The 26,808-nt window shown below is 52.7% G+C and overlaps 1 protein-coding gene and 1 pseudogene across 3 annotated transcripts in view; both read left to right on the top strand.

Moving 5' to 3' along the window:
* LOC310918360 (olfactory receptor 14J1-like) overlaps positions 1 to 26,808 on the top strand; it is a 537,521-nt pseudogene that overhangs the window by 207,725 nt on the left and 302,988 nt on the right. The window lies entirely within an intron of this gene.
* LOC310918353 (uncharacterized protein) lies at positions 606 to 18,388 on the top strand. Of its 2 annotated transcripts, none has more exons than XM_083877205.1 (3): positions 606 to 779; positions 15,427 to 15,509; positions 15,612 to 18,387. In XM_083877205.1, the coding sequence occupies exons 2-3, from the start codon at positions 15,458 to 15,460 to the stop codon at positions 17,141 to 17,143; spliced, it is 1,584 nt and encodes a 527-aa protein (XP_083733331.1). In that variant the 5' UTR covers positions 606 to 779; positions 15,427 to 15,457; the 3' UTR covers positions 17,144 to 18,387. The 2 variants fall into 2 exon arrangements, with proteins under 2 accessions (XP_083733331.1, XP_083733332.1); XM_083877206.1 differs by lacking the exon at positions 606 to 779 and adding an exon at positions 11,847 to 11,982 and having other exon boundaries at positions 15,612 to 18,388.

Genomic DNA, 26,808 nt, shown 5'->3' with positions numbered 1-26,808 from the left:
GACCGCGGCGGTCCCGGAGCGATCGTGGAGCCGATCCCGGAGCGATTCCGGGTCCCATCCCCGTCCCGGTTCCGGGCTCGGTCTCAGTCTCGCTCTCGGATCAGCGCCAGTCTCGGTGCTGGTTCCGGTGCCGGGCTCGGTCTCATTCCCAGAGCGCTCCCGGTCTCGGTTCTGGCCGCGGTCCTGGAGCGATGCTGGTGCCCTTTCCGAAGCGCTCTCGGTGCCGGTCCCAGTGTCGGTCGTGGTGTCAGTCTTGGTCCCGGTTCCAGTTCTGGTGCCGGTTTTGGTCTCGGTCTCGGTCCCAGTGCCGGCGCCTGTGCGGGGCCGGTCTCAGTTGCAGTGTCGGTCTCAGCCTTGGTGCCGGTTCCGGTGCTGATCCCGGTCTCGGTCCCGGCCCTGGAGATTTTTGGCCCATTTGGGTGATTTTAGACTAAACCTGGTGGATTTGCGGTGGATTTCCAGCGCATTGCGTTGGTGTTAAGCGAAAGCGGGCGGGTTTAGGACCTGGCGTCTTCTTGGCTACGCCCATTCCCCGCATGATTCCCGCTCCGGGCTGACCCCGCCCCTTTCCCCTCCCAGTTCCCGCCCTTTCCTTGGCCCCGCCCTTTCCTTGGCCCCGCCCTCCCAGTCCGGGGCCGGGCCCGGGGGAGGAGGAGGAGGGAGGGAGGAAGAGGCGCAGCGGCCGCAGGAGCGGGAGGAGAAGACGAGCGGAGGGAGCGGCGGCTCCAGCGCTGCCTGAACTGGCGGCAGCGCCGGGATCATCGCCCCCCATCCCGCAGGTGCCCGGGGAGGGGGAGCTCGCCCCAAATATCCCGGGTTTGGGGTCCCTGGGTTTGGTGTTTTTTGGGGGAAGGGATGTTTGGAGCTCGCGGGGCTCCAAAGGCGAGGCGCAGATGCCGCTCGAGGGGACATCGTGGGGTGCTCGGGCGGTGTTTTTGGGGTGTCCTGGTGTCGGCAGAGCCCCGGCGGGGGGCGGGGGGATGTGGGTCTCCCCTGGGTGGGGGTTGGGCTTCCCGGGCCGGGCCCTCCGAGCTCTGGCGGGGCCACGTGGGGAGCGCGCGGGACCGGCGGGGCCGGGGGGACACGGGGTTTGGGGAGCCCGGGAGAGCCGCGGCTTCCATGAGCGGGACCCCAGAGAGAGGAGAGCCCCAGAAGGGCAAAGGGGGATCCCCGAGGGGGGGACCCCTGGGATTGCCGGGACCCCGTTGAGGGCTGCTGGGGCTGGAGGGGCGGGATGGGCGGGAAAGGGGTTCGAGGGTCCCAGGGCTGGAAGCGGCTGCTCCCAGTATGAGCCCAGTGTCCCCTCCCCCTCCCTCCCGTGTAATCCCAGTTTCCTCAGCACTCCCAGTATGAGCCCAGTCAGTCCCAGTATGAGCCTGTGCACTGCCTCTCACTCCCTACCCGATCCCTGTTGCTCCCAACGACAAGAATGGCCCAGCTGCTTCCACTGTGATCCCAGTAGGAGCCCAGTAATTTCCTCTTAGGATGCAATTTGCCCCCTGCACAGTCCCAGTTTCTCCCAGTTCCTCCCACACTGGTCTAGCATGTTCCCAGGTCTCCCAGTTGCCCCTAGCATGGTCCCAGTTTGGTCCCTGTCAGCACTTCCGTGGTCTCAGACATCCCAGTATATCCCATTTGCCCTGAATATTCTTGTAGTCTTTCCCAGGCACTCCCAGTTACCCCAATGTGGGTCCCTTGCCCCCAGATTTTTCTGAGTTTCTCCCAGTGTGTCTCCAGTTGCCACACCCAGCACAGGTGTGGTAGCTCCCAGTAACCCCCAGTCAGGGTCCATTGACACACACTCTTATCCCAGTATGAATGTAGGCACTCCCAGTATGATGCCAGTCACTTGCAATCTAATTTCAGTCACTCCCAGTCACTCCCAGTTTGATGTCAGTAGCCTCCACTGTGATCCCAGTGACTGGCTGTCTCTCCCAGTATATCCCAGTCACCCCCAGCATGCTTCCAGTCACTCCCTCCTCTTCCCAGGTGCTTTCAGCAGGATTCCAGTTGCTCACAGCCACTTCCAGTTAATCCCAGTATGATTCCAGTCACCCTCTGTGTAATGTCAATATGAACCCAGGTGTTCCCCCACTGTGATTCCAGTATCATCCTAGTTGACCCAGCATAGTTGTTCCCAATTCTTCCCAGTATGATGCCAGTTGCCGCTAGAATAGTCCCAGTCTGTCTCAGCATGGTCTCAGTCATGCCCAGTTGCCCCAGTGTAGATCCAGTCACTCCCAGCTGCCTATTGCATGTTCCCTACCATTCCCGGGATGATCCTGGTTGTTCCCACAGTTGTTCCAGTCCCCCCGGTATGGTTTCAGACACTCACAATATACCCCAGTTGTCCTCGGCATGCTCATTGTCATTCCCAGTCACTCCCAGTTACTCCAGTAAGGCTCCAGTTCCCTCAGAATGATCGCAGTCTTTCCCAGTTACCTCCAAGCATGATGCCAGTTTCTGGCAGTTGCCCAAAGTATAGTCTCAGTTGCTCCCAGTATGATCCCAGATGTGATCTCAGTCCCCTCAGCACGGTTCCAGTACCTTCCAGTTGATGCCAGTTGCTCCCAATGTGTCCACATTCTTCTCCCGCCATGGCCCAGTATGGTCCCAGTAACCCCCAGTCAGGATCCATTCATACCCACTGTAATCCCAGTGGCTCCCAGGATGATCCCAGTGGGACCTGTAGTCACTCCCGGTATGGTTTCTGTCATTCCCAGTACGATCCCAGTCACTCCCAGCATGATCCGTTGCATGCAGACATGCCCAGTATGACCCCAGTCATTCCCAGATACTCCCAGTGTTATTCCAGTCATGCCCAGAGTGACTCCCTGTCACTCCCAGCATGGGCCCAGTTGCTTTGAGTCACTCCCAGTACGGTTCTAGTCACGGCCAGCACCTTTCCCGTCACTCCCAGTCTGATCCCAGTCAGTCTCAGATAGTCCCAGTACTATTCCAGTCACTCCCAGTATGATTCCAGTCAGTTCCAGTAGGATCCCAGTATCACCCCAACATGGGCACAGCTGCTCCCATTATCCTCCAATGTGGTTCCACTTGCTTACATTTAGCCCCCATTATGGTTTCAATCTGTCCCAGTATATCCCAGTTGCTGCCAGCATGTTCCTAGTCACTCCCAGTTGCCCAGAGATGCTTCCAGCCTGATCCCAGTTGCTCACAGCCACTCCCAGTCACCCTCACTGCAGTCCCAGTTGCTGCCAGTATGATCCAGTATGATCTCAGTCCTCCCAGCATGGCCCAGGTGCTTCCACCTCTGATCCCAGTAGGATCCCCGTTGTCCCCAGCATGGTTCCAATGTCTCCCTGTTGCTCCCAGCATGATCCGAGTTGCACCCAGTTGCCCCTGGTGTAGTCCCAGTTGCTCAATAGATGATCCCAGTCCCTCCCAGTCATGCCCAGGTTCCCCCAGTGCAGACCCAGCCACTCCCACTCGCTCCCACTTGCCCCTAGAGTGGTTCCAGGTTCCCCCCAGCATGGTCCCAGTTGTTCCTAGTGTAGTTCCAGTCACACCAGTCAGGTCACAGACATTGCCAGTATACCACAGTTGCCCTCAGCATGCTTGTAGTCATTCCTGGTCACTCCCAGTTGCCGCAGTAAGGTTCCAGTTACCCCAGTACAGCCCAGTCATTCCCAGTGATGCTACTCCTGGCATCCCCCAGCCCTCTCTGCATTCCCCCATCCCAGATCTCCTGAGAGGAGCCCCAAGGGCTGGAAGTCCCCAGCCAGAGTCCCCAGCAAGGCCCAGTTTGGATCTGCAGCCCCCAGTTTTCCCAGTTTCCCTCTCCTTTTCCCCAGTCTGGATTTCCCCACCCCCAGCGGGTGGGAGCAGACGAGAGCCCCGCACTGCCCATCCCGACCTGTCCCGCTCCATCCCCACTCCTCCCGCGGGCTGCCAGGGCTTGGGGAACGGGGCATCCAGGGTGTGGCTGCTCCTGGGGGAGGAGGAGGAGGGGTGGAAGAGGAGGGATGAAGAAAGAGCAGGAGAAGGGATGGTAGTAGGAGAAGGAGGTGGGATTAGGGAGGAGGAGGAGGGCTGGAAAGGAGGAATGGGAGAAAGAGGAAGAGGAGTGGCAAAGGAGGCTCAAGAAAAAAAGAGGGAACCACGAGGTCAAGTGCTCCATGAATGCTCAGCCCCACACCTGTGGGATCATCATCCACTCATCCCACAGATGACTGGGGAGGGGGAGTTTGCTGCAGATATCCTGGGGGGTGTCTGGGTTTAGGGTCTTTTTGGAGGGGATGTTTGGAGAATGAAGAACTCCAAAGCTGACCAGAAAATCAGGCCCACGCGGCACGTGTTTAGGAGGAATAGGTCATGTTTAACCAAACATGATCTCCTTCTATGACCAAGTGACCCATCTGGTGGATGCTGCAAAGGCTGTGGATGTTGTGTATTTTGACTTCAGCAAGGCCTTTGACACTGTGTCCCACAGTACACTCCTTGAAAAGCTGGCAGCCCGGGGCTTGGACAGGAGCACTCTTTGCTGGATTAGGAACTGGCTGCATGGCCGAGCCCAGAGAGTGTTGGTGGACAGTGCTGCATCCAGCTGGCAGCCAGGCACCAGTGGTGTTCTCAGGGGTCTGTGCTGGGACCACCTCTGTTCCATATTTTTATTGATGACATGGATGAATCTTTAATTAGTATTGAGTCTTTTATTAGGAAATTTGCAGATGAAACTAAGATGGCAGCTTGTGTCAGTCTGTTGGAGGGGAGGAGGGCTCTTTAGAGAGGCCTGGAAGATTTAGATGGGTGAGCAGAGTGCAATAGGATGAAGTTTATTAAGTCCAAGTGGTGAGTCCTGCATTTTGGCCACGAAATGCCCCTGCAGCACTACAGGCTGGGGATGGTGTGGCTGTACAATGCCCAGGTAGAAAGGGACCTGGGGGTACTGGTGACAGCTGGCTGAACATGAGCCAGCAGTGTGCCCAGGTGACCAAGAGGGCCAATGGCATCCTGGCCTGTATCAGGAATGGTGTGGCCAGCAGGAGCAGGGAGGTCATTCTTCCCCTGGACTCAGCACTGGTCAGGCCACACCTTGAGTGCTGTGTCCAGTTCTGGGCCCCTCAGTTTAGGAAGGACGTTGAGACACTTGAGCGGGTCCAGAGGAGGCAACGAGGCTGGTGAGGGGCTTGAAACACAAGCCCTATGAGGAACGGCTGAGGGAGCTGGGGTCGTTTAGCCTGGAGAAAAGGAGACTCAGAGGTGTGACCTTATCACTCTACAACTTCCTGGAAGGAGGCTGTGGTCAGGTGGGGTTTGGTCTCTTTCAGCAACTGCCAGAAGGAGAGGAAGCAGTCTCAATCTGTGCTAAGGGAAATATAGGTTGGATATTAGCAAAACATTTTTAATGGAAACAATAATAAAGTACTGGATTGGTCTGCCTGGGGAGGTGGTTGAGTCACCATCTCTGGATGCGTTTAAAGAAAGACTGGATGTGGCACTTGGTGCCACAGTCTAGTTGAGGTGTTAGGGCATGTGTTGGATTTAATGGTCTTGGAGGTTTCTTTCAACCTAGTCATTCTGTATTCTGTATTCTTTAAAATGCCCCTTGAGGGGACACTGGGGGGTCCCAGTGGCTGCTGCCAGCAGAGGCAGCCTGGAGGAGCAGAGCCCTGTGTCCCCCAGGACCCCAAAGTGGGAAGCGCAGAGAGGGGGCAGTGCCACGACTTGTGGGACCCTCAACAGCCTGGAGAGGAGCAGTGGGGGACTCCTTGGACCCCCTGTACCCCAAAGCTGAGAATAAGGGGAGAAAGGACCTTGGGAGTCCAAAAACCTCCAGCATCCCCAAATGTTGAGACAGAAGAGGGAGGAGCTTTTTGGGTTCCTGGGACTCCCAGCAGCCTGGGGAGGGTGGGGGCCAAGTAGACAGAGGACTCCCAATATAAGTGTTACCGCCAGGAGCTGGGACAGGGGGAAACCCTGATCTCCAGAGGGGAGAACCTGGAGATGGGGAACTCCTGGGAGGCATTTTCTGGGCTGAATCTTGGTGTTTGGGAGCATTTATGGAGCTCAGATGCCCAGTGATTTCTAGAGATGAACTTGGGCTGAAGTACCTTCAAACCAAATGTGCTCATCCCTTGTTTTTCCCAAAACCAGTATTTCCCATTCCGACCTTTTAACAGATGGGTGAGGAGGCTGTGAGGAAGAGGAAGATGGCCGAGGACACTCAGGTAGGTGAGGAGGAAGTCACTGCCCCTTTCCCCCTCTCTCCTGCTCCATCTCCCAGCCCATCCTGGCCGCCGTCTGCAGGACAACCCTGCAGCTGACACTGTCCTGCTGGGGACGCACTGGGCAATCTCTTTCCCCTTCCCTGGGGCACAGAGGCAAATCCCAGCCTTTCCTTGTCCCTCCTCCCCCAGACAAGGAGCTGAGCATGAAGACCAGGGAGGACAAGTCCTCGCAGCAGAACTTCATGGGAGAGGCGGTTGTGAGCGGCTCCATGGCACAGGAATGCAACAGGGAGGAAAGACCCAGCCTGTGCCAGGAACTGGGCCAGAGATGAAGCCAGAGCTTCAAGCTGGTGGTCCATGAGCAGCTTCGTGGTGGGGAGAAGCCCCACAAGTGCTTGGAGTGTGGGAAGAGTTTCAGCTGGTGGTCCATCCTGATCTGTCACCAGAGAACCCACACAGGGGAACGACCATACGAGTGTGGGGAATGTAGGAAGAGGTTTCACACCCACTCCCACCTGATCTTTCACCAGATGATCCACACTGGGGAGAGTATACAAACGTGATAAATGCAGGAAGAGGTTTCAGACCAGCTCTACTGTCCTCCTGCACCAGTGCACTCACACAGAGGAGATGCCCTTCCACTGCCCCGACTGTGGGAAAGGTTTCAATCACAATGGCAACCTTGACAGGCACTGGTGCATCCACACCGGGGAGAAGCCCCACAAGTGTGAGGAATGTGGAAAGAGCTTCAGCCAGAGGGCCAGCCTGATCCTCCACCAGAGGCCCTACGAATGTCCCCAGTTGAGGAAGAGCTTCTCATGCAGCTCAGCCTTGACCCAGCACCAGGAAAAGCAGTTGTAGGGCAATCCCTGCAAGTGCCCCCAGTGCAGGAAGAGCTTTGTGCTCTGCTCCAGCTCCATCCCCCAGTGGAGGAACCCTGATGACTCACATTCCCTGTGATCCATGGTGGCAAGACACGTGTCTGGTTATCCTTTTCTCTTGGGCTTAATTTTCTTCTCCTCTCCCTCTCTTTGCACTCCAAATGGCAAGAGGGATTGCTGTGTCTCCTCAAAACCACTCCAGTCCCACTGAGAACAACTCATTCTTACCCCAAAAGGGCTCAATCCCACCTCAAAATGGCTTGTTCCCTCCTCAGATAAACTCAATCCCCTGCCAAATTTACTTGATTCCACAGCTGCCAGGATGGCATGAGATTGAAAGGAGACTGGGAGAAGTGGGATCCAAATTTGAGGTAGTGGGATGGGGATTGTGTGGGGATGAGTGGGTGGAATTCATTCTGATAGTAAATAAAACTTGGAGAGTTGTTGATTTCTATCCCATTCATTTCCAGTCAGTTGCCATTCTGTTTTCAGAGTGCCACCTTCTCAGCTGATTGTCTTTGTGTCCTCCTTTCTCTCCTGCCTCTCTCTGCCTGCTCTGTTTGTCTCTCAGTGTCTCCCGTGAGCCAGGGCAGCTCCCACCAAAGACCCTGCCCTGACTGAATTCCCACTGCAGGAGCTCCAACAGGGATGGATGGAGTTCTGGGGGCTGGCAGTGAAATGTGACTGTAGGATCTTGCTGCCCTTGGCTTTGGGGCCCTTCTCCAGAGCTTTGCCTTCAAGGGCAGGAAGATTTTTTCCTTGCTGGAAACTGGAATTCCAGAGCCTTGGAGTGTGGGCCATGCAGGACCACCCAGACTGGGATCGTGCGGGCTGGGACCACATGGACTGGGATCCTACAGACTGGGCCTGCACAAACTGGGATCATCTATATCAGTAGCATCCAGACTAGGATCATACAAACTGGGAACATGTAAACTGAGATGGCTGCACCAGAACAATGCGAACCAAAATTACAATTTTTTTTTTGTATTTTCAAGGGCATTGCTAGTCAGTTTTTGGGTTATTTTCTGTCACTTTTCAGCACCAGAACGATGCAAACTGAGGCAGTCCCACTGTTCCCCGGGCTCCCTCCCAGATTCTCCCAGTCCCTCCTTCACCCTCCCAAACACAAGGGTCCCTGGGGTGCGGGCAAAATTCCCTGGAATGAACGCAGTGAGCCCAGAGCGATCCTGGAAACAGGGGATCTCCTTCCCTTTCCCTCTGTCATGGAGGCAAATCCCATCCTCTCCTTGTCCTTCCTCCCCTAGTCAAGGAGCTGAGCATGGAGACCAGGGAGGACAAATCCCCATGGCAGAAGCTCGTGAGAGAGGCCATTTTGAGTTGTCCAGCCTTAGCTTGCACCAAAAGATCCACACTGGGGAGAGGCCCTACAAGTGTCCCCAGTATGGGAAGAGCTTCTCCAGGAGCTCGGAGTTGACCAAACACAATGGAGGCACTGGTAAGGGAAGCCCTGCAAGTGCCTCCAGTGTGTGAAGAGCTTTGTGTGCTGCTCCAGCTCCAGCCCCCACTGGGGGTCCCATTTAAGCTGAGCCCTGGTGACCCACATTCCCTGTGATCCATGTTGGGAAGTCACCTTGCCAGTTATCCTTTTGGTTTTGCCTTAATTCTTTTTGCTTCTCCATCTCTTTGCACTCCAAAAGGCAAGAGGGATTGATCTGTCTCCTCAAAACCACTGCAATCCTAGTGAAAACAACTCAGTCATCCCAAAAGGGCTCAATCCCACCTCAAATGTACTTGTTCCCACCTAAGAGAAATTCAATCGCATGCCAAACTTACTCGATTCCACAGTGCCCAGGGTGAGCTGGAGTTGCAAAGAGATTGGGAGAAGTGAGATCCAAATTTGAGGCATTGGGATGGGGATTGTGTGGGACTGGCTGGGTGAGATGTGGTTTGATAGTAAATAAAACTTGGAGAGTTCTTGATTCTTGCCCCACTGTTGTGGTTTGAAAGCAAAACAAATGAGAGGCTCCAAGTCAGAGATATAATTTAATAAGAAAAAGGTTAAAAGATAAAAATAAAATAAAATAAATGCAATAACACAAAAGATCACTGACAGAGTCAGAATACAACCTGAGCAGGATGGTGGAAGCAGTACAGGTGAAGTGCTCTTCCTGAAGCAGTGATCCTGTAGAAAGGTCTGGGAGCTCTGGTCCTCTGGGAATCCAGTGGGTAAGTGCCCTTGCACTGTCCCACATACCAGCTTATATCCAGGTGAGAATGCTTGGCTCCTCCCCCTGGGCAGAGCATCTCACAATAGGATGAGGAGTGTGAAGTGGGTCCTTGATGGCCCATTAACAGAGATAACCCCTGACAGGAGTTACCTGTGACTCATGGGCCAGGCGTTAATGGGCCATTAGCAGAAGACACCCCAAAGGTCATTAGCAGAAGACACCCCAAGGGCCATTAGCAGAAGAGGCAGGGGGGCTTGGAAAAACACTAGCCCACCTGGTTTCAACAGTTTATGAAGATGGTGATAGAATAAATACTTTGTGTACATCCTACACTGCAACCCAGGACACCCACTCATTTCCAGTCAGTTGCAGTTCTGTTTTCAGAGTGCCACCTTCTCAGCTGATTGTCTTTGTGTCCTCCTTTCTCTCCTGCCTCTCTCCCTGCTCTCTCTCAGTGTCTCTCCCTTGAGCCAGGGCAGCTCCCACCAAAGACCCTGCCCTGACTGAATTCCCACTGCAGGAGCTCCAACAAGCATGGATGGAGTTCTGGGGGCTGGCAGTGAAATGTGACTGTAGGATCTTGCTGCCCTTTGCTTTGGGGCCCTTCTCCAGAGCTTTATCTTCAAGGGCAGGAAAATCTTTTCCTTGCTGGGAACTGGAATTCCTTGAGGAGCCTTGGAGTGTGGGCCATACAGGACCACCCAGACTGGGATCGTGCGGGCTGGGACCACATGGACTGGGATCCTACAGACTGGGCCTGCACAGACTGGGACCATCTGGATCAATAGCATCCAGACTGGATCATACAAACTGGGATAATGTGGACTGGGATAGCTGCTCTGGAACGATGTAAACCGAGGTGTTCCCACCATTCCCAGGGCTCCCTCCGAGTTCCTTACAGTCCCTCCTCCCCCCTCCCAAACCCGACGGTCCCTCCCAGTCCCCCCCGGGAGTGCAGCCAGAACTCCCCGCAGCAAACGAAGTGGTCCCGGAGCAATCCTGGAGCCAATCCCTGAGTGATTCCAGATCCAATCCCCGTCCCAGTTCTGGCCCCGGTCTCAGTTGCAGGCCTAGAGCACTCCTGGTGCTGATCTCAGTCCCAGACTCAGTCTCAGGGCAGTCCCGGAGTGCTCTCGGTGCTCATTCTCGTCCTGGTACCAACCTCTATCCTGGAGTGGTGCCGGTTCCAGTCTCAGTCTTGGTCCCGGAGCGCTGCCAGTCTCAGTCCAGGTACCGGGTCTGTTTTCAGTTCTGGTCTCAGTCTTGGTCTCAGTCTTGGTCTCCAAGTGGTTCTGGTACTGGAGGCAGTGCCGATCTTGGTCCTGGAGCGCTCCCAGTGCCAATCCCAGTCTCGGTCCTGGAGCCATGTCAGTCTCGGTGCTGGTTCCGGTGCCTGTCTTGGTCTCGGTCCTGGAATGCTCCCGGTCTCGGTTCTGGCCGCAGTTCTGGAGCGCTCCTGGTACCAGTGCGGGTCCCCGTTCTGAACCGGTCCTGGTGCCGGTTCCAGTGTCTTGGTCTCAGTCTTGGCCCCAGTACCAGTTCTGGTGCCAGTTTTGGTGTCGCTCTCGGTCCCAGTGCGGGTCCTGGAGCAGTGCCAGTCTCGGTTCTGGTGTCAGTTCTGGTGCTAGTGCCGGTTCCGGTGCTGATCTTGGTCTCGGTCCTGGATTTTAGATTCATCTGGGTGATTTTAGGCCAAACTGGGCAGGTTCAGGCTGTGTTTTAGATTCCTTTGAGTGATTTCTGGCCTTTTAGGGTGGATTTTAGGTACCTTTGGATGATTTTGGGCCAAATCTGGTGGGGTTTAGTGTGGTTTTTTGATCCCTTTGGATGATTTTAGGCCCATTTGGGTCTGGTTTAGGCTCATTTCGGTGATTTTATGATAACTTGGGCAATTCTTGGTGGACTTTAGGTCCCTTTGAATGATTTTAACTGCATATGGGTGCATCTTAAGATGCATGGGAGATTTTAGGCCCCTGTTTTTGGTTATTTTTTGCCCATATGGGTGGATTTTCGGTCTCCTTTGGTAGTTTTAGGTCAAACAAAGTCCTCTCATGATGATTTTAAGTCCTTTAGTGTGGCTTTCAGGCAATTTTGAGTGATTTTAGGACCGTTTGAGTGATTTTAGGCCAAACCATGTACTTTCAGGGTGCATTTTACACCCATTTGGGAAATTTAAGGGGGATTTCAGCCCATTTTGTTTGGGTTTTAAACTAGATTGTGCAATTTCAGCCCCCTTGATTGGATTTTAGACCCCTTCAGATTATTTTAACCCCATTTGACTGATTTTAGGACAAAGCATGTGGATTTAGGGTGGATTTTAGGGCTCTTTGTGTTCTTTTTAAGCTACTTTGTGTGGATTTTAATCTCATTTGTCTGATTTAAAGCCAAACCTGATGTGTTTTAGGGTGGATTTTAGGCCCCTTTGGAGAATTTTAGGTCCATTTTGGGTGATTTTAGGGCAAGCCGGGCCCTTTTAGGACCGCGCGTCCCCTTGGCCGCGCCCTTTTCCCCTCACAGTTCCCGCCCTTTCTCTGACCCCGCCGCATTCCAGTCGTTCTCCGCCGTTTCATTGGCCCCGCCTCTTTTCCTTTGAGCCTCGCCCATCTGCTGGCGCGTTCTCTCCAGCGCATGCGCAGATTACTCAGAAGTGGCTCTCCCGGGCGCCGCCATCTTTTCTCCCGGTCTCCCGACCCGGCTCTGGCGTGTCCGATACCTACGGTGGGGCAATGGGGGATATATTTGGCATATGTAGGGCTCTGTAGGGGTCTGAGAGGAACTGGAAGTCTCTTTAGGGGATTTTGTAGGGGATCTGTCGGAGATTTGGGGCGGTCTATAGGGGATTTATGGCGGGCTGGTGGTCCTTAAAGCGGCCTTAGGGGTTATAGGGGCTCTGTCGGGGTCTGGGGGGTCTGAGGGTCCGGAGGGGTCCGTAACGGGGATCCGGGCGTCCATTAATGCGGTCTGTAGGGGATGCGCCGGGGGTTGGGTGGCATTTTGGGGGGTTGGGGCGATCTATAGGGGATCTATAGGAGTCAGCGGGAGCCTGTAGCGGGTCCGGAGAGGTGTGGGTGTGTCTGTGGGTCCCTAAGGGGGATTCGGGGCGTCTGGAGGTCTCTAGGATCTGAGGGCGCAATATGGAATCTATGGGGGATCTATAGAGGGTTCAGGGGTTCTGGGCTCTCTGTAGTGGATCTGGACGTCTCTGTAGGGGATCTGGGGGTCTCCCTAGGCGATTTTGGGAGGGCCCGGGAGTCCCTAAAAGGAGTTGGGTGGGTCTATAGGGGATTTGGGCAGAGTCTGGTGGTGCCTATAGGGGATCTGTGAGATCTTTTGGGGTGTCTGTAGGGTCTCTATAGGGGTCAGGAGGAGTCAATAAAGCGTTTGGGGGGCTTTCGGGATCTCTATTGGGGAATTCTGGGGTCCTTCAAGGGAATTTTGGGTTCTGTATGGGAAATTCGTGGGGTCCAAATGGGGCAATTTTGGGTTTTCTATCAGGAAATTTTTTGATTCTTGGGCTTCTATTGGGAATTTGGGGGCAATTTTGGGTTGAAACACAGGAATTTGGGGAATTTTGGGTCAAAGCATGGGAATTTTGGGATGTCTAGAAGGGATTTTTGGAAGTTTTGGGGTCCCCAGAGGAGATTTTGGGTCCAAACTTCGGAATTTGGGGTCCCAGAAGGGGAATTGTTGGAAAATTTGGGTCCAAACTTGGGAATTTTGTGCTCTGTAGAGGGGATTTTGGGAGAATTTTGGGTCCAAACATGGAAATTTTTTTTCCCCAAAATTTCCCCTTCAAGTTCTTGGTGATTGACAGCACTGGCATGAGCAAGTCCTGCCAGCTGCACCACTTCATTGAGAGCAAGCGTAAGAAATTCTGGGGATTTTCAGGGATTTTGGGAATTGCAGGGGATCTGGGGATTTAGGGGATTTTTTAAAAATTTCTGACCATTTTAAGGGTTTGTGGGTTTATTATTATTATTGTTATTTTCTGAGTGTTTTTTGTTGGTTTTGGGGGATTTTTTTTTGAATTTTGGGAATTTGGGAAATTCTGTGTAGTGTGGGAAATTTAGGGAATATTTTTGGGATTTTTGGAGGCATTTTCAGGTGGTTGTTTTTTTTTTTTTTCTTTTTTGAGCCATTTTGAGGCTTTTTTCATTTTTTTAAATTTACAATTTTGCTTTTTAATGCAATTTTAGAAGCTTTTTTTTTAATTTTGGGGAATTCTGTGTCCCTCCAGGATCTCCCTCATCCTGCAGCATTTTGGGGCATTTTCTAATACGCTTGGGTCATTTTTGGTAACTTTTGGGCCATTTTAGGGCCATTTGTATGGCATTTTCTATCATATTGGGTAATTTGGGGCAATTTTGTGTCATTTGGCGACATTTGGGGTGATTTTGGTCACATTTTTGGCCACTTAGTGTCATTATGAGCCATTTTTTGTAATTTCAGGGGCATTTCTAGTCAGTTTTTGGGTCATTTCCTGTCACTTTTCAGGCATTTTTTTGGTCTGTTTAGGGGCATTTTTGGTGACTTTTGAGCCATTTTTTGCCGTTTTCAGTCCCGGTGTCAGTCTTGGTCTCAGCACAGTCCCGGTCCCAGTGCCGGTCCTGGTGCCAGTGTTGGCCCCGGAGTGCTCCCAGTGCCAATCCCAGTCTCGGTCCCAGTCCCTGGGCGGTGCCAGTCTTGGTGCTGGTTCCAGTGCTGGTCTCAGTCCCAGTCCCAGTTCTGGTGCCGGTTTCAGTCTCAGTCCTGGTCCAAGTCATGGTGTCCGTGCAGTGCCAGTCTGAGTTTGGTACCGGTGCCGGTCCCAGTCCTGTCAGAACCGGTCCCAGTTCTGATGTAGGTTCTGGTCTCAGTCTTGGTCTCAGTGTTGCTCCCAGGCTGGCATCGCTCTTGGTGCCAGTCTCAGGTCTGGTATCGGGCTCAGTCTTGATGCTGGTGCCAGTTCTCAGATCTGGTGCTGATCTTGGTCTTGGACCCAGTCCTAGAGATTTTAGGCCCGTTTGGGTAATTTTAGGCCAAACTGGGCAGGTTTAGGCTGGGTTTTTGAGTCATTTAGTGTGGATTTTTGTCCCCTTTGTCTGATTTTAGGCAAAATCAGGTGAGGATTAGTCCTATTTGAGTGATTTTAAGATAAAGCGGCCAGTTGTAGGGTGGATTTTAGATCCCTTTGGATGGTTTTTAGGCCCATTTGGGTGGGATTTAGTCTCATTTAGTGATTTTAGGCCAAATCTTTTGGGTTATAGAGTGGACTTTAGGTGTATTTTGTTGATTTGAGGCCAGACCAAGTATTTTCAGGGTGGATTTTACAGCCTTTTAGGAGATTTAAGAGGATTTTCGGCCATTTTGTGTGGGTTTTAAACCGTTTTGGGCAATGTTATAAATGCAATTGCAAATATCAGATTAATAAAAGACAATTTATTAATAACAGAATATCTAACACCAGAAAGATGAGAAAGCCACAAAAATAGGAAAATGTCAGTGCCGCGCTGAGTGGATAGGGGTCCGCACCGGTGTACAAGACGCCCAAATCCACGCCGGTGCAGCTTTCAGTCCACCGTTTTATAGGATTTTTCTGCCCTTAGGCAGTCCAGGTGTCCAGGATGGGCTGAATAGTCCGAATTTCTTTTCGATGGCCTTCCCAGATCTTGTCAAGTCCCGTTGTTTCATTCCGGGAAAGCTCTTTTCTTATGTCAATTTCACGGGTCAGTCTTATGCTGAGGGGGGGACACTGCAATTCATGAGACCCTAAACAGCTTGGAGTGGGGAAGGGAGGCACTTCTTGGACCTCCTGCAGCCAAAGCAGAGAAAAAGGGGAGAAGTGATAGCAGGACCCCAAAAATCCCAGCATCTCTAAATGGGCAGACAGAAAAGGGGGGAGCTTTTTGGGTTTCTGGAACTCCCAGCAGCCTGGGGAGGGTGGGGGCCAAGTAGACAGTGGACACCCAATACAAGCGTGACCCCCAGCACCTGGGACAGGGGGAAACCCTGATCACCAGAGGGGAGAGACCGGAGATGGGAAACTGCTGGGAGGTTTTTCAGGGCTGAATCTTGGTGTTTGGGAGGTTTTTATGGAGTCCAGATGCCCGGTGGATTCTAGAGATGGACTTTGGCTGAGGTACCTTCAAACTCAAATCTGCTCATCCCTTATTTTTCCCCAAGTCTGGATTTCCCATTCTGAACCCTTCGCTGGATGGAGAAGGAGGCTGTGAGAAAGAGGAAGATGCCCAAGGACAGCCAGGCAGGTGAGGAGGAAGCCACTGCCCCTTTCCCCCTCTCTTCTGCTCCTTCTCCTTCTCTCTGGCACGGAGGCAAATCCCATCCTCTCCTTGTCCTTCCTCCCCCAGACAAGGAGCTGAGCCTGGAGACCAGGCAGGACAAATCCCTGCGGCAGAACTTCATGGGAGAGGCCGTTCTGAGCGGCTCCACATCACAGGAATCCAACGGGGAGGAAAGACCCAGCCTGGGCCGGGAAGGTGGCCAGAAATGGAGCCAGAGCTTCGAGCTGGTGGTCCATGAGCAGCTCCATGATGGGGAGAAGCCCCACAAGTGCTTGGGGTGTGAGAAGAGCTTCACCTGGCGGTGCCACCTGCTCCGCCACCAGAGGATTCACACGGACGAACGGCCCTACGAGTGTGGGGAATGTGGGAAGAGCTTCAGGAAGAGCTGCCAGCTGACTGCCCACCAGATGATCCACACTGGGGAGAGGCCCCATGAGTGTGGGGAATGTGGGAAGAGGTTTCGGACCAACTCCACCCTGAGCCAGCACCGGAGGATCCATACTAAGGAGAGGCCCTACCAGTGTGGGGAATGTGGGAAGAGTTTCAGCTGGCAGTGCCACCTGATCCGCCACCAGAGGATCCACACCGGGGAACGGCCCTACGAGTGTAGGGAATGTGGGAAGAGCTTCAGAGAGAGAGCCAAGCTGATTGAGCATCAGAACATCCACACTGGGGAAAGGCCATACAAGTGTGGGGAATGTGGGAAGAGTTTCCGGCACAGAGAGAGCCTGAAGTTCCACCAAAAGATCCACACCGGGGAGAGGCCCTATGAGTGTTCCCAGTGTGGGAAGAGGTTTCTGACCAGCACCCAGCTCCTTATGCATCAGCAGACACACACAGAGGAGAGGCCCTTCCGCTGCCCCGACTGCGGGAAGGGCTTCAAGCAGAACTCCAACCTCATCACCCACCGGCGCATCCACACTGGGGAGAGGCCCTACGAGTGTGATAAATGCAGGAAGAGGTTTCAGTTCACCTCCAGTCTGCTCAAACACCAGCGCACGCACACGCAGGAGAGGCCTTTCTGCTGCCCCCATTGTGCGGAGTGCTTCAAGCAGAACTTCAGCCTTGTCAGGCACCTGCGTATTCACACCGGGGAGAGGCCCTACGAGTGTGAGGAATGTGGAATGAGCTTCAGCCAGAGCTCCATCCTGATCCGCCACCAGAGGACCCACACCGGAGAACGGCCCTACGAGTGTGGGGAATGTGGGAAGAGCTTCAGAGAGAGAGCCACCCTGATTGAGCACCACAACATCCACACTGGGGAAAGGCCATACAAGTGTGGGGAATGTGGGAAGGGCTTCAGGCACAGAGGCAGCCTGAGCATCCACCAAAAGATCCACACTGGGGAGAGGCCCTATGAGTGTTCCCAGTGTAGGAAGAGGTTTCTTGCCAGCTCCAAACTCCTCGTACACCAGCGCACACACACAGAGGAGAGACCCTTCCGCTGCCCCGACTGTGGGAAGGGTTACAACTGCAACTCCATCCTCATCAGGCACCAGCGCATCCACGCTGGAGAGAGGCCCTATGAGTGCAGGGAATGTGGGAAGAGCTTCTCTAGGACCTCGGACTTGATCCAACACCAACGGAGGCACCTGTAAGGGAAGCCCTGCAAGTAGCCCCAGTGCAGGAAGACCTTAGTGCACTGCTCCAGCTCTATCCCCCACTGGAGGAGCCACACTGAGGAGAGCCCTGGTGGCCCACATTCCATGTAATCCATACTGGGAAGACACCTGGCTGGTTTTTCTTTGTTTTGCCCCTAATTTTTTTCTCCACTCCCTCTCTTTGCACTCCTGAAGCCAAGATGAATCGATCTGTCACCTCAAAACCACTCCAATCCCACTGAAAACTTTTCAATCTTTCCCCAAAAGGGCTCAATCCCACCTCAAAATGGATTGTTCCCATGAAAGAAAAACTCAATCCCACACCAAACTTACTCTATTCCACATCTGCCAGGGTGGCATGGGATTGGAAGGAGACTGGGAGAGGTGGGATCCAAATTTGGGGCAGTGGGATGGGGATTGTGTGGGGATGGGTGGGTGGAATTCATTCTGATAGTAAATAAAACTTGGAGAGTTGTTGATTTCTATCCCATTCATTTCCAGTCAGTTGCCATTCTGTTTTCAGAGTGCCACCTTCTCAGCTGATTGTCTTTGTGTCCTCCTTTCTCTCGTGCCTCTATCTGCCTGCTCTGTTTGTCTCTCAGTGTCTCCCTTGAGCCAGGGCAGCTCCCACCAAAGACCCTGCCCTGACTGAATTCCCACTGCAGGAGCTCCAACAAGCATGGATGGAGTTCTGGGGGGTGGCAGTGAAATGTGACTGTAGGATCTTGCTGCCCTTTGCTTTGGGCCCCTTCTCCAGAGCTTTGCCTTCAAGGGCAGGAAGATCTTTTCCTTGCTGGGAACTGGAATTCCTTGAAGAGCCTTGGAGTGTGGGCCATACAGGACCACCCAGACTGGGATCATGTCAATTTGGGTGGGTTTAGGGGGAAATGGGAAGAGGGTTTTGTGGATTTTGGGGCAACTTATGTGGCAGTGAGTGGTTGGGATGATCCTGGCCAGGAGCTGTTGGGTGGTTTGAGGGGTCTGGGAGTGGCTGTTGGTGTGGGAGGGGTCTTTGGGGCAATTGTGACTCCCCCAGACCCCCAAAGCTGCTAACAGACCCCACCCCCCAAGATGCTGCTGGTGTTTGGGGGCTCCATGTTTGGGTTCATCCTCCTGGTGCTGCAGGAGAAGGTGAAGGGAGTCCCCAGGGGCTGTGTGTGTCCCCTCCAGAGCGTGTGTGATCCCCCCCATGCCGGTGTTACCCCCTTTTCCCTCCCCTCAGGGCTCCTGCCCCAGATCCTGCTGCTCCCGGGAGGGAATTTGGGGAGGGGGCAGAGGGGGTGTGCAGCCCCCACCGGGGGATGACCCCAGCCCAGCCCCTTTGTTTAGCACCAGGCTGGGCTTGGGGCCACAGGAGGAAGAGGCCCAGGGGAAGCAGATCCTGCAGGTGGACAGGGCTTGGGCTCAGGGCAAGGTCCTGGCCTGCACACCTGGCTCAGGTGTGACCCTGCCCCAGGAAGGGACATTCCCATCCCCAGGGATCAGGGCTGGGAGCAGCACTTGGAGCACAGACATGGAAATACTGGGAGCAGCTGGGACCACACTGAGGGGGTGAATTATCCCCCCCCCACACCTTCCCAGGCCACTCTGCAATCTGAGAAATGCTCGTTGTGCCTGGGCCTTGGGCAGCAGCCCCTGGGCTCAGCTCCTCTGGAGCTCAGCAGAAACACTGTCTGCTCCCAGGCACTGCTGCTGTCCAACGAGGTCCTGGATTCTTTAGGAGCAGCCCTGGGGAGTGTTTTTGTTCCCTCAGTGGCACAACATCCCTGTTCTCACACTTCCAAAGAAGGCTGTTGATCCCAAGTATGGCCAAGATGAACCATTGCTGTGACTAAAGCCCCTCTCTTGGGGCCCTACAAACAGCGCTCCAAAAGGAGCCCCTGGAGCTCTCCTGGGCCAGCACCCTCCCTCTGGGTGGGGCCTCTGCCAGCCGGGAACTCTCCTGTCTGCTGCCCTCGGGGGATCCCCAAACAACGACGGGGCCGGGGCCGAGCCCCCACTCCTCGAGGCTCAACCCTTGGCCCGCTGGGGAGATGCCAAAGCATCCACAGGGAGCATTTCCCTGCCCTGCAGGGGGATTTCTCACAGGTGCCTTGCACTGCTTCTTTCTGTCTGTGTGCACACACGAGTGCCCGTGCCCTGGCAAATGTGGCAGAAATGTGGCTCTCTGAGGGGTTGGAGTGCCTTGGATACCTGAGTCAGTCAGGCCTGTGAGTAAGGCACAACATGTAAGCCAAGTTAAATGGCTGCTAGGTGTTGTTCTTTTGCTAAGTTGTTACATTTAATACAAGTTATAAACTAAGTTAAATACTGTTGAGTGTTAAGTATTCCTTTTATCTTTGCCCTCACTGTCCTTTTGTCACACACACACACAGAGCGACAGTTCTGGGTTCATTTCTGGTTTGATTGCCTGGATTTTGTTTGGTGTTGTTGTTGCTTTGTTTCCTTGGTGTGCCTGGAGTGTCCAGTCAGGAGGAGAGTGACTCTGGCCAAGGAACTTTGTCGTGCTGTCACTTGATATTAAATCTGGTTTTTTGCTGATCCCTTGCTGGGGATTTCTTAAGCGCTCTCAGGCCCTGGTTGGTACCAGGGCAAAGGAGGCCTGGCCCAGGCTCTGGCCCTGGGGGACACGGGGACGCTGCCGGGGGATCCCTGTCCCCCTGTCCCACCCCCACGGCCCCGTGTCAGGCTCTGGGGTCGATCTTGTGGAACATCCTCTGGGGGAGGCTGCGGCACCAGGGGTGGGGGACAGGGGACCCCGCTGTGCACGAGCAGTGTTGGACTTTTTTGGGCGGAACTGTGAGGGAGGGGGCGGGGTGGAGTGACCTCCCCAGTGACCTCACTAAGCCCCTGTGATGTCACATTTCCCCTGCAACATCACACCATCCCTTGTGTTGTTACCTGGTCACCTGTGATATCACAGCCTGCTGTGAGGTCACACACTCTTCCTGTGATGTCACACCACCCCATGTGATATCACACAGCCCTCTCTGTGGTTTCATAGTGCCATACTATAGTGTCACAACAGACACTTCGACCTCACAGCCCGCTTTCTGCCATCTTACAGCTACACTATGATCACAGCCAGCTCTGTGGTGTCATAGCCTTCACTGTGATGTCACGGTCAGCACTGTGATGTCACAACCCACGCCTTTTCTGAGACATCAGAGAGCTGCTCTCTGATGTAACAGAGCCTCTGTCTATGATGGCAGTGCTTGCACTGTGACCTCACAGCACACAACCTGCTCTGTGAGGTCACAACCCACTCTGTGATGCTATGCAGCATGTTCTGTGACCTCACAGGCCACCTGTGACTCACAGCCCACTCTGTGATGTCATGCAGTCGCACTGTGATGTCACAGCCCGCTCTGTTCCCATTGTGTCACAACAGTCTCCAGCGCTCTAGGAGGCTGCAATGTGAACCAGTGGACATTTGCTTCCAGGAGATTCCATAGTCTGCTGTAAAATCCACCCTGAAAATACTTGGTCTGGCCTCAAATCAACAAAATATACCTAAAGTCCACTCTAAAACCCAAAAGATTTGGCCTAAAATCACCCAAATGGGACTAAACCATACCCAAATGGGCCTAAAAACCATCCAAAGGAATCTAAAATCCACCGTACAACTGCCCACTTTATCTTAAAATCACTCAAATGGGACTAAACCCCACCAGATTTGGCCTAAAATCAAAGGGGCCAAAAATCCACACTAAATGGCTCAAAACCCCAGCCTAAACCTGCCCAATTTGACCAAAAATTACCCAAACGGGCCTAAAATCTCTGGGACTGGGACCAAGATCAGTACCAGAACCAGCAGACTGAGGCTGACACCGGATCTGAGACTGGCACTGAGAGTGGCATCGCTCTGGGACCAACACTGAGACCAAGACCGACACCAGAACCGACACCAGAACCGACACCGGCACCGCTGCAGTACTGGGAATGGGACCAGAACTGACACCGGAACTGAGACCAGCACCAGAACTGGCGCTGGGACCAGGACTGAGACCGAGACCAGCACTGGAACCAGCACTGAGACTGGCACCACCCAGGGACTGGGACCGAGACTGGGATTGGCACTGGGAGCACTCCGGGACCAACACTGGCACCGGGACCGGCACCGGGACTGTGCTGAGACCAAGACTGACACCGGGACTGAAACCGGCAAGAAATGGCTCAAAAGTCACCAAAAACGCCCCCAAGGAGACCAAAAATGTCTGAAAAGTGACAGGAAATGGCACAAAATGGCCCAAAAATGACCAAGAACTGACTAGAAATGTCCCTGAAATTACAAAACATGGCTTGAAATGACATAAAATGGCCCAAAAAGTGGCTAAAATTGCCTCAAATGTCCCTAAAATGACAAAAATTCCCCAAATTACCAAATATAACAGGAAGTGGCACAAAAGTAGCCAAAATGACCAAAAAGTGACCAAAGAGTGACAGAAAACCCCCCAAAATGCTGCAGGATGGGGGAAAGCTTGGAGGGACACAGAATTCCCCAAAATTCCAAAAAAACCTTATAAATCTCATTAAAAAGACAAATTACTTTAAAAAAATACCTGAAAAAAGCCTCAAGATGCCTCAAGGAAAAAAAAAAAAAAAAAACAAACTTAAAATGCCTCCAAAAATTCCAACAATGTTTCCAAAATTTCCACTATTAACTGGAATTTCCCAAATTCCCAAAAATTCCCCCAAACACCAACAAAAATCACCCAGAAAATGAAAAAAAAAAAAAAATCAAACCCAAACCCTTAAAAATGCTCAGAAATATTAAAAAAAAAATCCCCAAAACTCCCCTAAAATTCCCTAAAAACTCCCCAACTCCTCAGATTCCTCCAAATTCATAACATATTCCCCAAAGCCCCCAAACACCAACAGAAAACACTCTAAAAATGCAAAAACACCACCCCCAAAGTTCCTAAAAATACTTTAAAAACCCCACCAAAATACCCAAAAAGTCCCTCAAAATAATTCCCAAAAATTCCCAAATGTCCCACAACACCCCAGAATTCCTGAAATCCTTGAAAATTCCCAGAATTTTCTATACTTGTTCTCAATTAAGTGGTGCAGCAGGTAGGACTTGCTTGTGTCAGCACTGACGATCACCAAGAACTTGAAGAGGAAATCTGGGAAAAAAATAGCCAAAACTTCTCACATTTGGATCCAAGTTTGTTGCTTCGCGTATCTGTCTCTCAGGCCAGCCCAGCGTTCGGCTGGATCACCCTGCTAGCTCTGATACGCCCCAACAGTACCTTTGCGTGGGTCTTTGGCTCTACAGTACCTTCGCCTTGGCTGTCACGGCCGTGGTTCGAAAGAGGGGACACTCTTTAAGGCTCAGGAAGAAGGTTTTATTCGGGAAACACAGGGGCAGCCCCTGGTTCCAGGCCTGTGCCTCTGGAGAGTGACCCCGGGCCTGGTTTGCGAGGGGTTTTTGTTCCCCAGAAATCTCAGGGGTGGGCACAAGTTACAAGACCAATGAAACAAAGCCAGGTGGGTAAGGCCAAATGCAATACACAACATCAACAAATCAGGTAAATTGGGATGGAGTCCTGGGAGATCCTCCAATCACTGTCCGACACCTCTCCGAGAAGGTTTCGGGCCTGGGGGATGATGGGCATGGGGGGGAGAATATACATTGTGATGGGGGAAAAGACAATGGGATGACCGAAACTCTGGGCAGAGGATTAGGTTGCCTTGGAAACTCTTATCAACTTCTGATAAGAACAATCCAAGCCAAGAACTTTACCTGGCTGGGGTTAAAGTCCAAATCACATCAAACCTACAACTAAAAAACCTATGAGACAATTTCAGCACCCCCACACAAGTTCCCCTCCAGAGAGTCCAAAATCCCCAAGTATGGATCCAAAATTCCCTCTAAGCCTCCCTTTTGGGACCCCAAATTCCAAAGTTTGGACCCAGAATTTCCCCTGGGGACCCCAAAAGTTCCAAAAATCCCCTCTAGAGATTCCAAAATTCTGACACTTGGACCCAAAATTCCCCAAATTCCTGCATTTGGACCCAAAAATCCCCCAAAATTTCCCCCAAATTTCCAACAGAGGCCCGAAAATTCAAAAAAAAATCCTGACAGAAAACCCAAAATCACCCCATTTGGACCTCTAACTTTCCAAGAATTCCCTGTACAGAGCCAAAAATTCCCTTTAAGGATCCCAAAATTTCCCTATAGAGATCCCAAGACACCACCCCGCCCCCCGCAACCCCTCTATAGGCTCCCCCAGGCCCCTACAGAGACCCTACAGACTCCCCCAAACCCTTTTCAGTGACTCCCCAGACTCCCTATAGATCCCCCAGACCCCCCCTAAATCCCCTATAGAGACCCCCAGGCCCCTCTCAAATCCCCTACAGACCACCCCCAACCCCTTTTAGGAAGCCCCAAGCCCTCCCAAAATCGCCCACAGAGACCCCCAGATCCTCTATAAAGGTCCCCAGGCTACCCTGAACCCAATATAAATCCCATATATATCCCGTACAGTCCCCTCAGACCCCTTTGGAGACCCCCAGACCACCCCAAAGGGTCGCACAGGGACCACACAGGGACGCACAGACATCCCCGCACCTCCCTGGACCCGCTAAAGGCTCCCCCAGACCTCTACAGACCCCTGTAGACTCCCCCAACCCCCGAAAAAGCCACCCAGACTCCCACAAATCCCCAAAAGAGACCCCCGGACTTGGGGACGCCCGGACCCCCTTTACGGACCCCTACGGACTCTCTATAGAGCCCCCTGACCCCTATGGAACCCCTACAGCCCACCCCCCCCCCCCCAGATCGCTTTTAGGGACCCCTAGACCGCCCTACATCCCCTATGGACCTCCTCTAATCCCTTACAGACTACCCACTAAATCCCCTAAACAGACCCCCAGGTCCCCCCAGACCCCTACAGATTTCCCACCGTAGGTATCGGACACGCCAGAGCCGGGTCGGGAGACCGGGAGAAAAGATGGCGGCGTCCGGGAGAGCCACTTCTGAGTAATCTGCGCATGCGCTGGAGAGAACGCGCCAGCAGATGGGCGAGGCTCAAAGGAAAAGAGGCGGGGCCAATGAAACGGCGGAGAACGACTGGAATGCGGCGGGGTCAGAGAAAGGGCGGGAACTGTGAGGGAAAAAGGGCGCGGCCAAGCGGACGCGCGGTCCTAAAAGGGCCCGGCTTGCCCTAAAATCACCCAAAATGGACCTAAAATTCTCAAAAGGGGCCTAAAATCCACCCTAAAACACATCAGGTTTGGCTTTAAATCAGACAAATGAGATTAAAATCCACACAAAGTAGCTTAAAAAGAACACAGCCCTAAAATCCACTCTAAATCCACATGCTTTGTCCTAAAATCAGTCAAATGGGGTTAAAATAATCTGAAGGGGTCAAAATCCAATCAAGGGGCCTAAAATTGCACAAACTGGTTGTTATATATATATTATAGAATTGGCTTTTCGCAAGATGTGTGCTATATGGTTAATAATGTTGTGGTAAGGATATGGAATATAAGTTTTTATTTCTGCTTTTAGAAAATTAGGCACAAACTGGTTGTTATATATATATTATAGAATTGGCTTTTCGCAAGATGTGTGCTATATGGTTAATAATGTTGACTGATGTAAGTATGCTTAAACTGTCTGTTTGGTCAGGATAACATCCAGCAAACATGTAAAGAGGACCCTACTATTGATACCAACTATCAGCATCTACCACCTGAAGAAAGCATGGACCAAGGCCCAAACTGGAAGCGATAAAAAAGACACAGCCACGAAACACGCATGCTCTAAAAAGGCGGACCCAAGAAGGAGCCATGCAAAACAGTTCCTGGAATATGGAAACTAGTTTATGGAATTTTATGAATATTCATATATTGATATAACAGGAAGGGTATTTAACGAGTGTCTCTGAGATAGCAAAGTGTGGACTTGGCTGAATGCCAAGTCACCTGGCCGGCCGTACTTGGCTTTCTTTAAACTACTAATTGTCTTAATTATTTTATTAAACATATTTATTTAAATTTACCAAAAACTGAAACTCATTTTTCACAGTGGTTTAAAACCCAAACAAAAATGGGCTGAAATCACCCTTAAATCTCCCAAATGGGTGTAAAATTCACCCTGAAATACTTGGTTTGGCCTAAAATCACCCCAAATGGCCTGAAGGCCACACTAAATGACTAAAATCACCATAAGAGGACTTTGTTTGACCTAAAACTACCCAAAGAGACCAAAAATCCACACATGGGCAAAAAAAAGCGGCCTAAAATCTCCCATGCATGCTTAAGATGCACCCATATGGAGCTAAAATCATTCAAAGGGACCTAAAATCCATCAAAAATTGCCCAATTTATCATAAAATCACCCAAATGAGCCTAAACCAGACCCAAATGGGCCTAAAATCATCCAAAGGGATCAAAAATCCACCCTAAAAGGCTGGAAATCACTCCAAGGAATCTAAAACACAGCCTGAACCTGCCCAGTTCGGCCTAAAATCACCCAGATGAATCTAAAATCTCTGGGTCCAGGACCGAGACCAAGATCAGCACCAGAACTGACACCAGAACCGAGACTGGCACTGCTCCAGGACCCGCACTGGGACCGAGAGTGACACCAAAACTGGCACCAGAACTGGTACTGGGGCCAAGACTGAGACCAAGACACTGGAACCGGCACCAGGACCGGTTCAGAACGGGGACCCGCACTGGCACCAGGAGCGCTCCAGAACTGCGGCCAGAACCGAGACCGGGAGCATTCCAGGACCGAGACCAAGACAGGCACCGGAACCAGCACCGAGACTGACATGGCTCCAGGACCGAGACTGGGATTGGCACTGGGAGCGCTCCAGGACCAAGATCGGCACTGCCTCCAGTACCAGAACCACTTGGAGACCAAGACTGAGACCAAGACTGAGACCAGAACTGAAAACAGACCCGGTACCTGGACTGAGACTGGCAGCGCTCCGGGACCAAGACTGAGACTGGAACCGGCACCACTCCAGGATAGAGGTTGGTACCAGGACGAGAATGAGCACCGAGAGCACTCCGGGACTGCCCTGAGACTGAGTCTGGGACTGAGATCAGCACCAGGAGTGCTCTAGGCCTGCAACTGAGACCAGGGCCAGAACTGGGACGGGGATTGGATCTGGAATCACTCAGGGATTGGCTCCAGGATTGCTCTGGGACCACTTCGTTTGCTGCGGGGAGTTCTGGCTGCACTCCCGGGGGGGACTGGGAGGGACCGTCGGGTTTGGGAGGGGGGAGGAGGGACTGTGAGGAACTCGGAGGGAGCCCTGGGAATGGTGGGAACACCTCGGTTTACATCGTTCCAGTGCAGCTATCCCAGTTCACATGGTCCCAGTTTGTATGATCCAGTCTGGATGCCACTGATCCAGATGGTCCCAGTCTGTGCAGGCCCAGTCTGTAGGATCCCAGTCCATGTGGTCCCAGCCCGCACGATCCCAGTCTGGGTGGTCCTGTATGGCCCACACTCCAAGGCTCTGGAATTCCACTTCCCAGACAGGAAAAGATCTTCCTGCCCTTCAAGGAAAAGCTCTGGAGAAGGGGCCCAAAGCAAAGGGCAGCAAGATCCTACAGTCACATTTCACTGCCAGCCCCCAGAACTCCATCCAGTTGGATGTTGGACCTCCTGCAGTGGGAATTCAGTCAGGACACGG

This window comes from Zosterops lateralis (assembly GCF_965231275.1).
Source record: "Zosterops lateralis genome assembly, chromosome: 23".
Taxonomy (NCBI): Eukaryota; Metazoa; Chordata; class Aves; order Passeriformes; family Zosteropidae; genus Zosterops; species Zosterops lateralis.
The sequence above is the reverse complement of the archived record's forward strand: the minus strand, read 5'-3'. Positions and strand labels throughout refer to the sequence as shown.

Bases quoted from the DNA above. Each gene is read 5' to 3' on its own strand.
- LOC310918353 (XM_083877206.1), top strand. From the start codon at position 15,458: ATGGAGAAGGAGGCTGTGAGAAAGAGGAAGATGCCCAAGGACAGCCAG. The intron at 15,510-15,611 runs GTGAGGAGGAAG...TTCCTCCCCCAG, and splicing joins GCCCAAGGACAGCCAGGCAG to ACAAGGAGCTGAGCCTGGAG.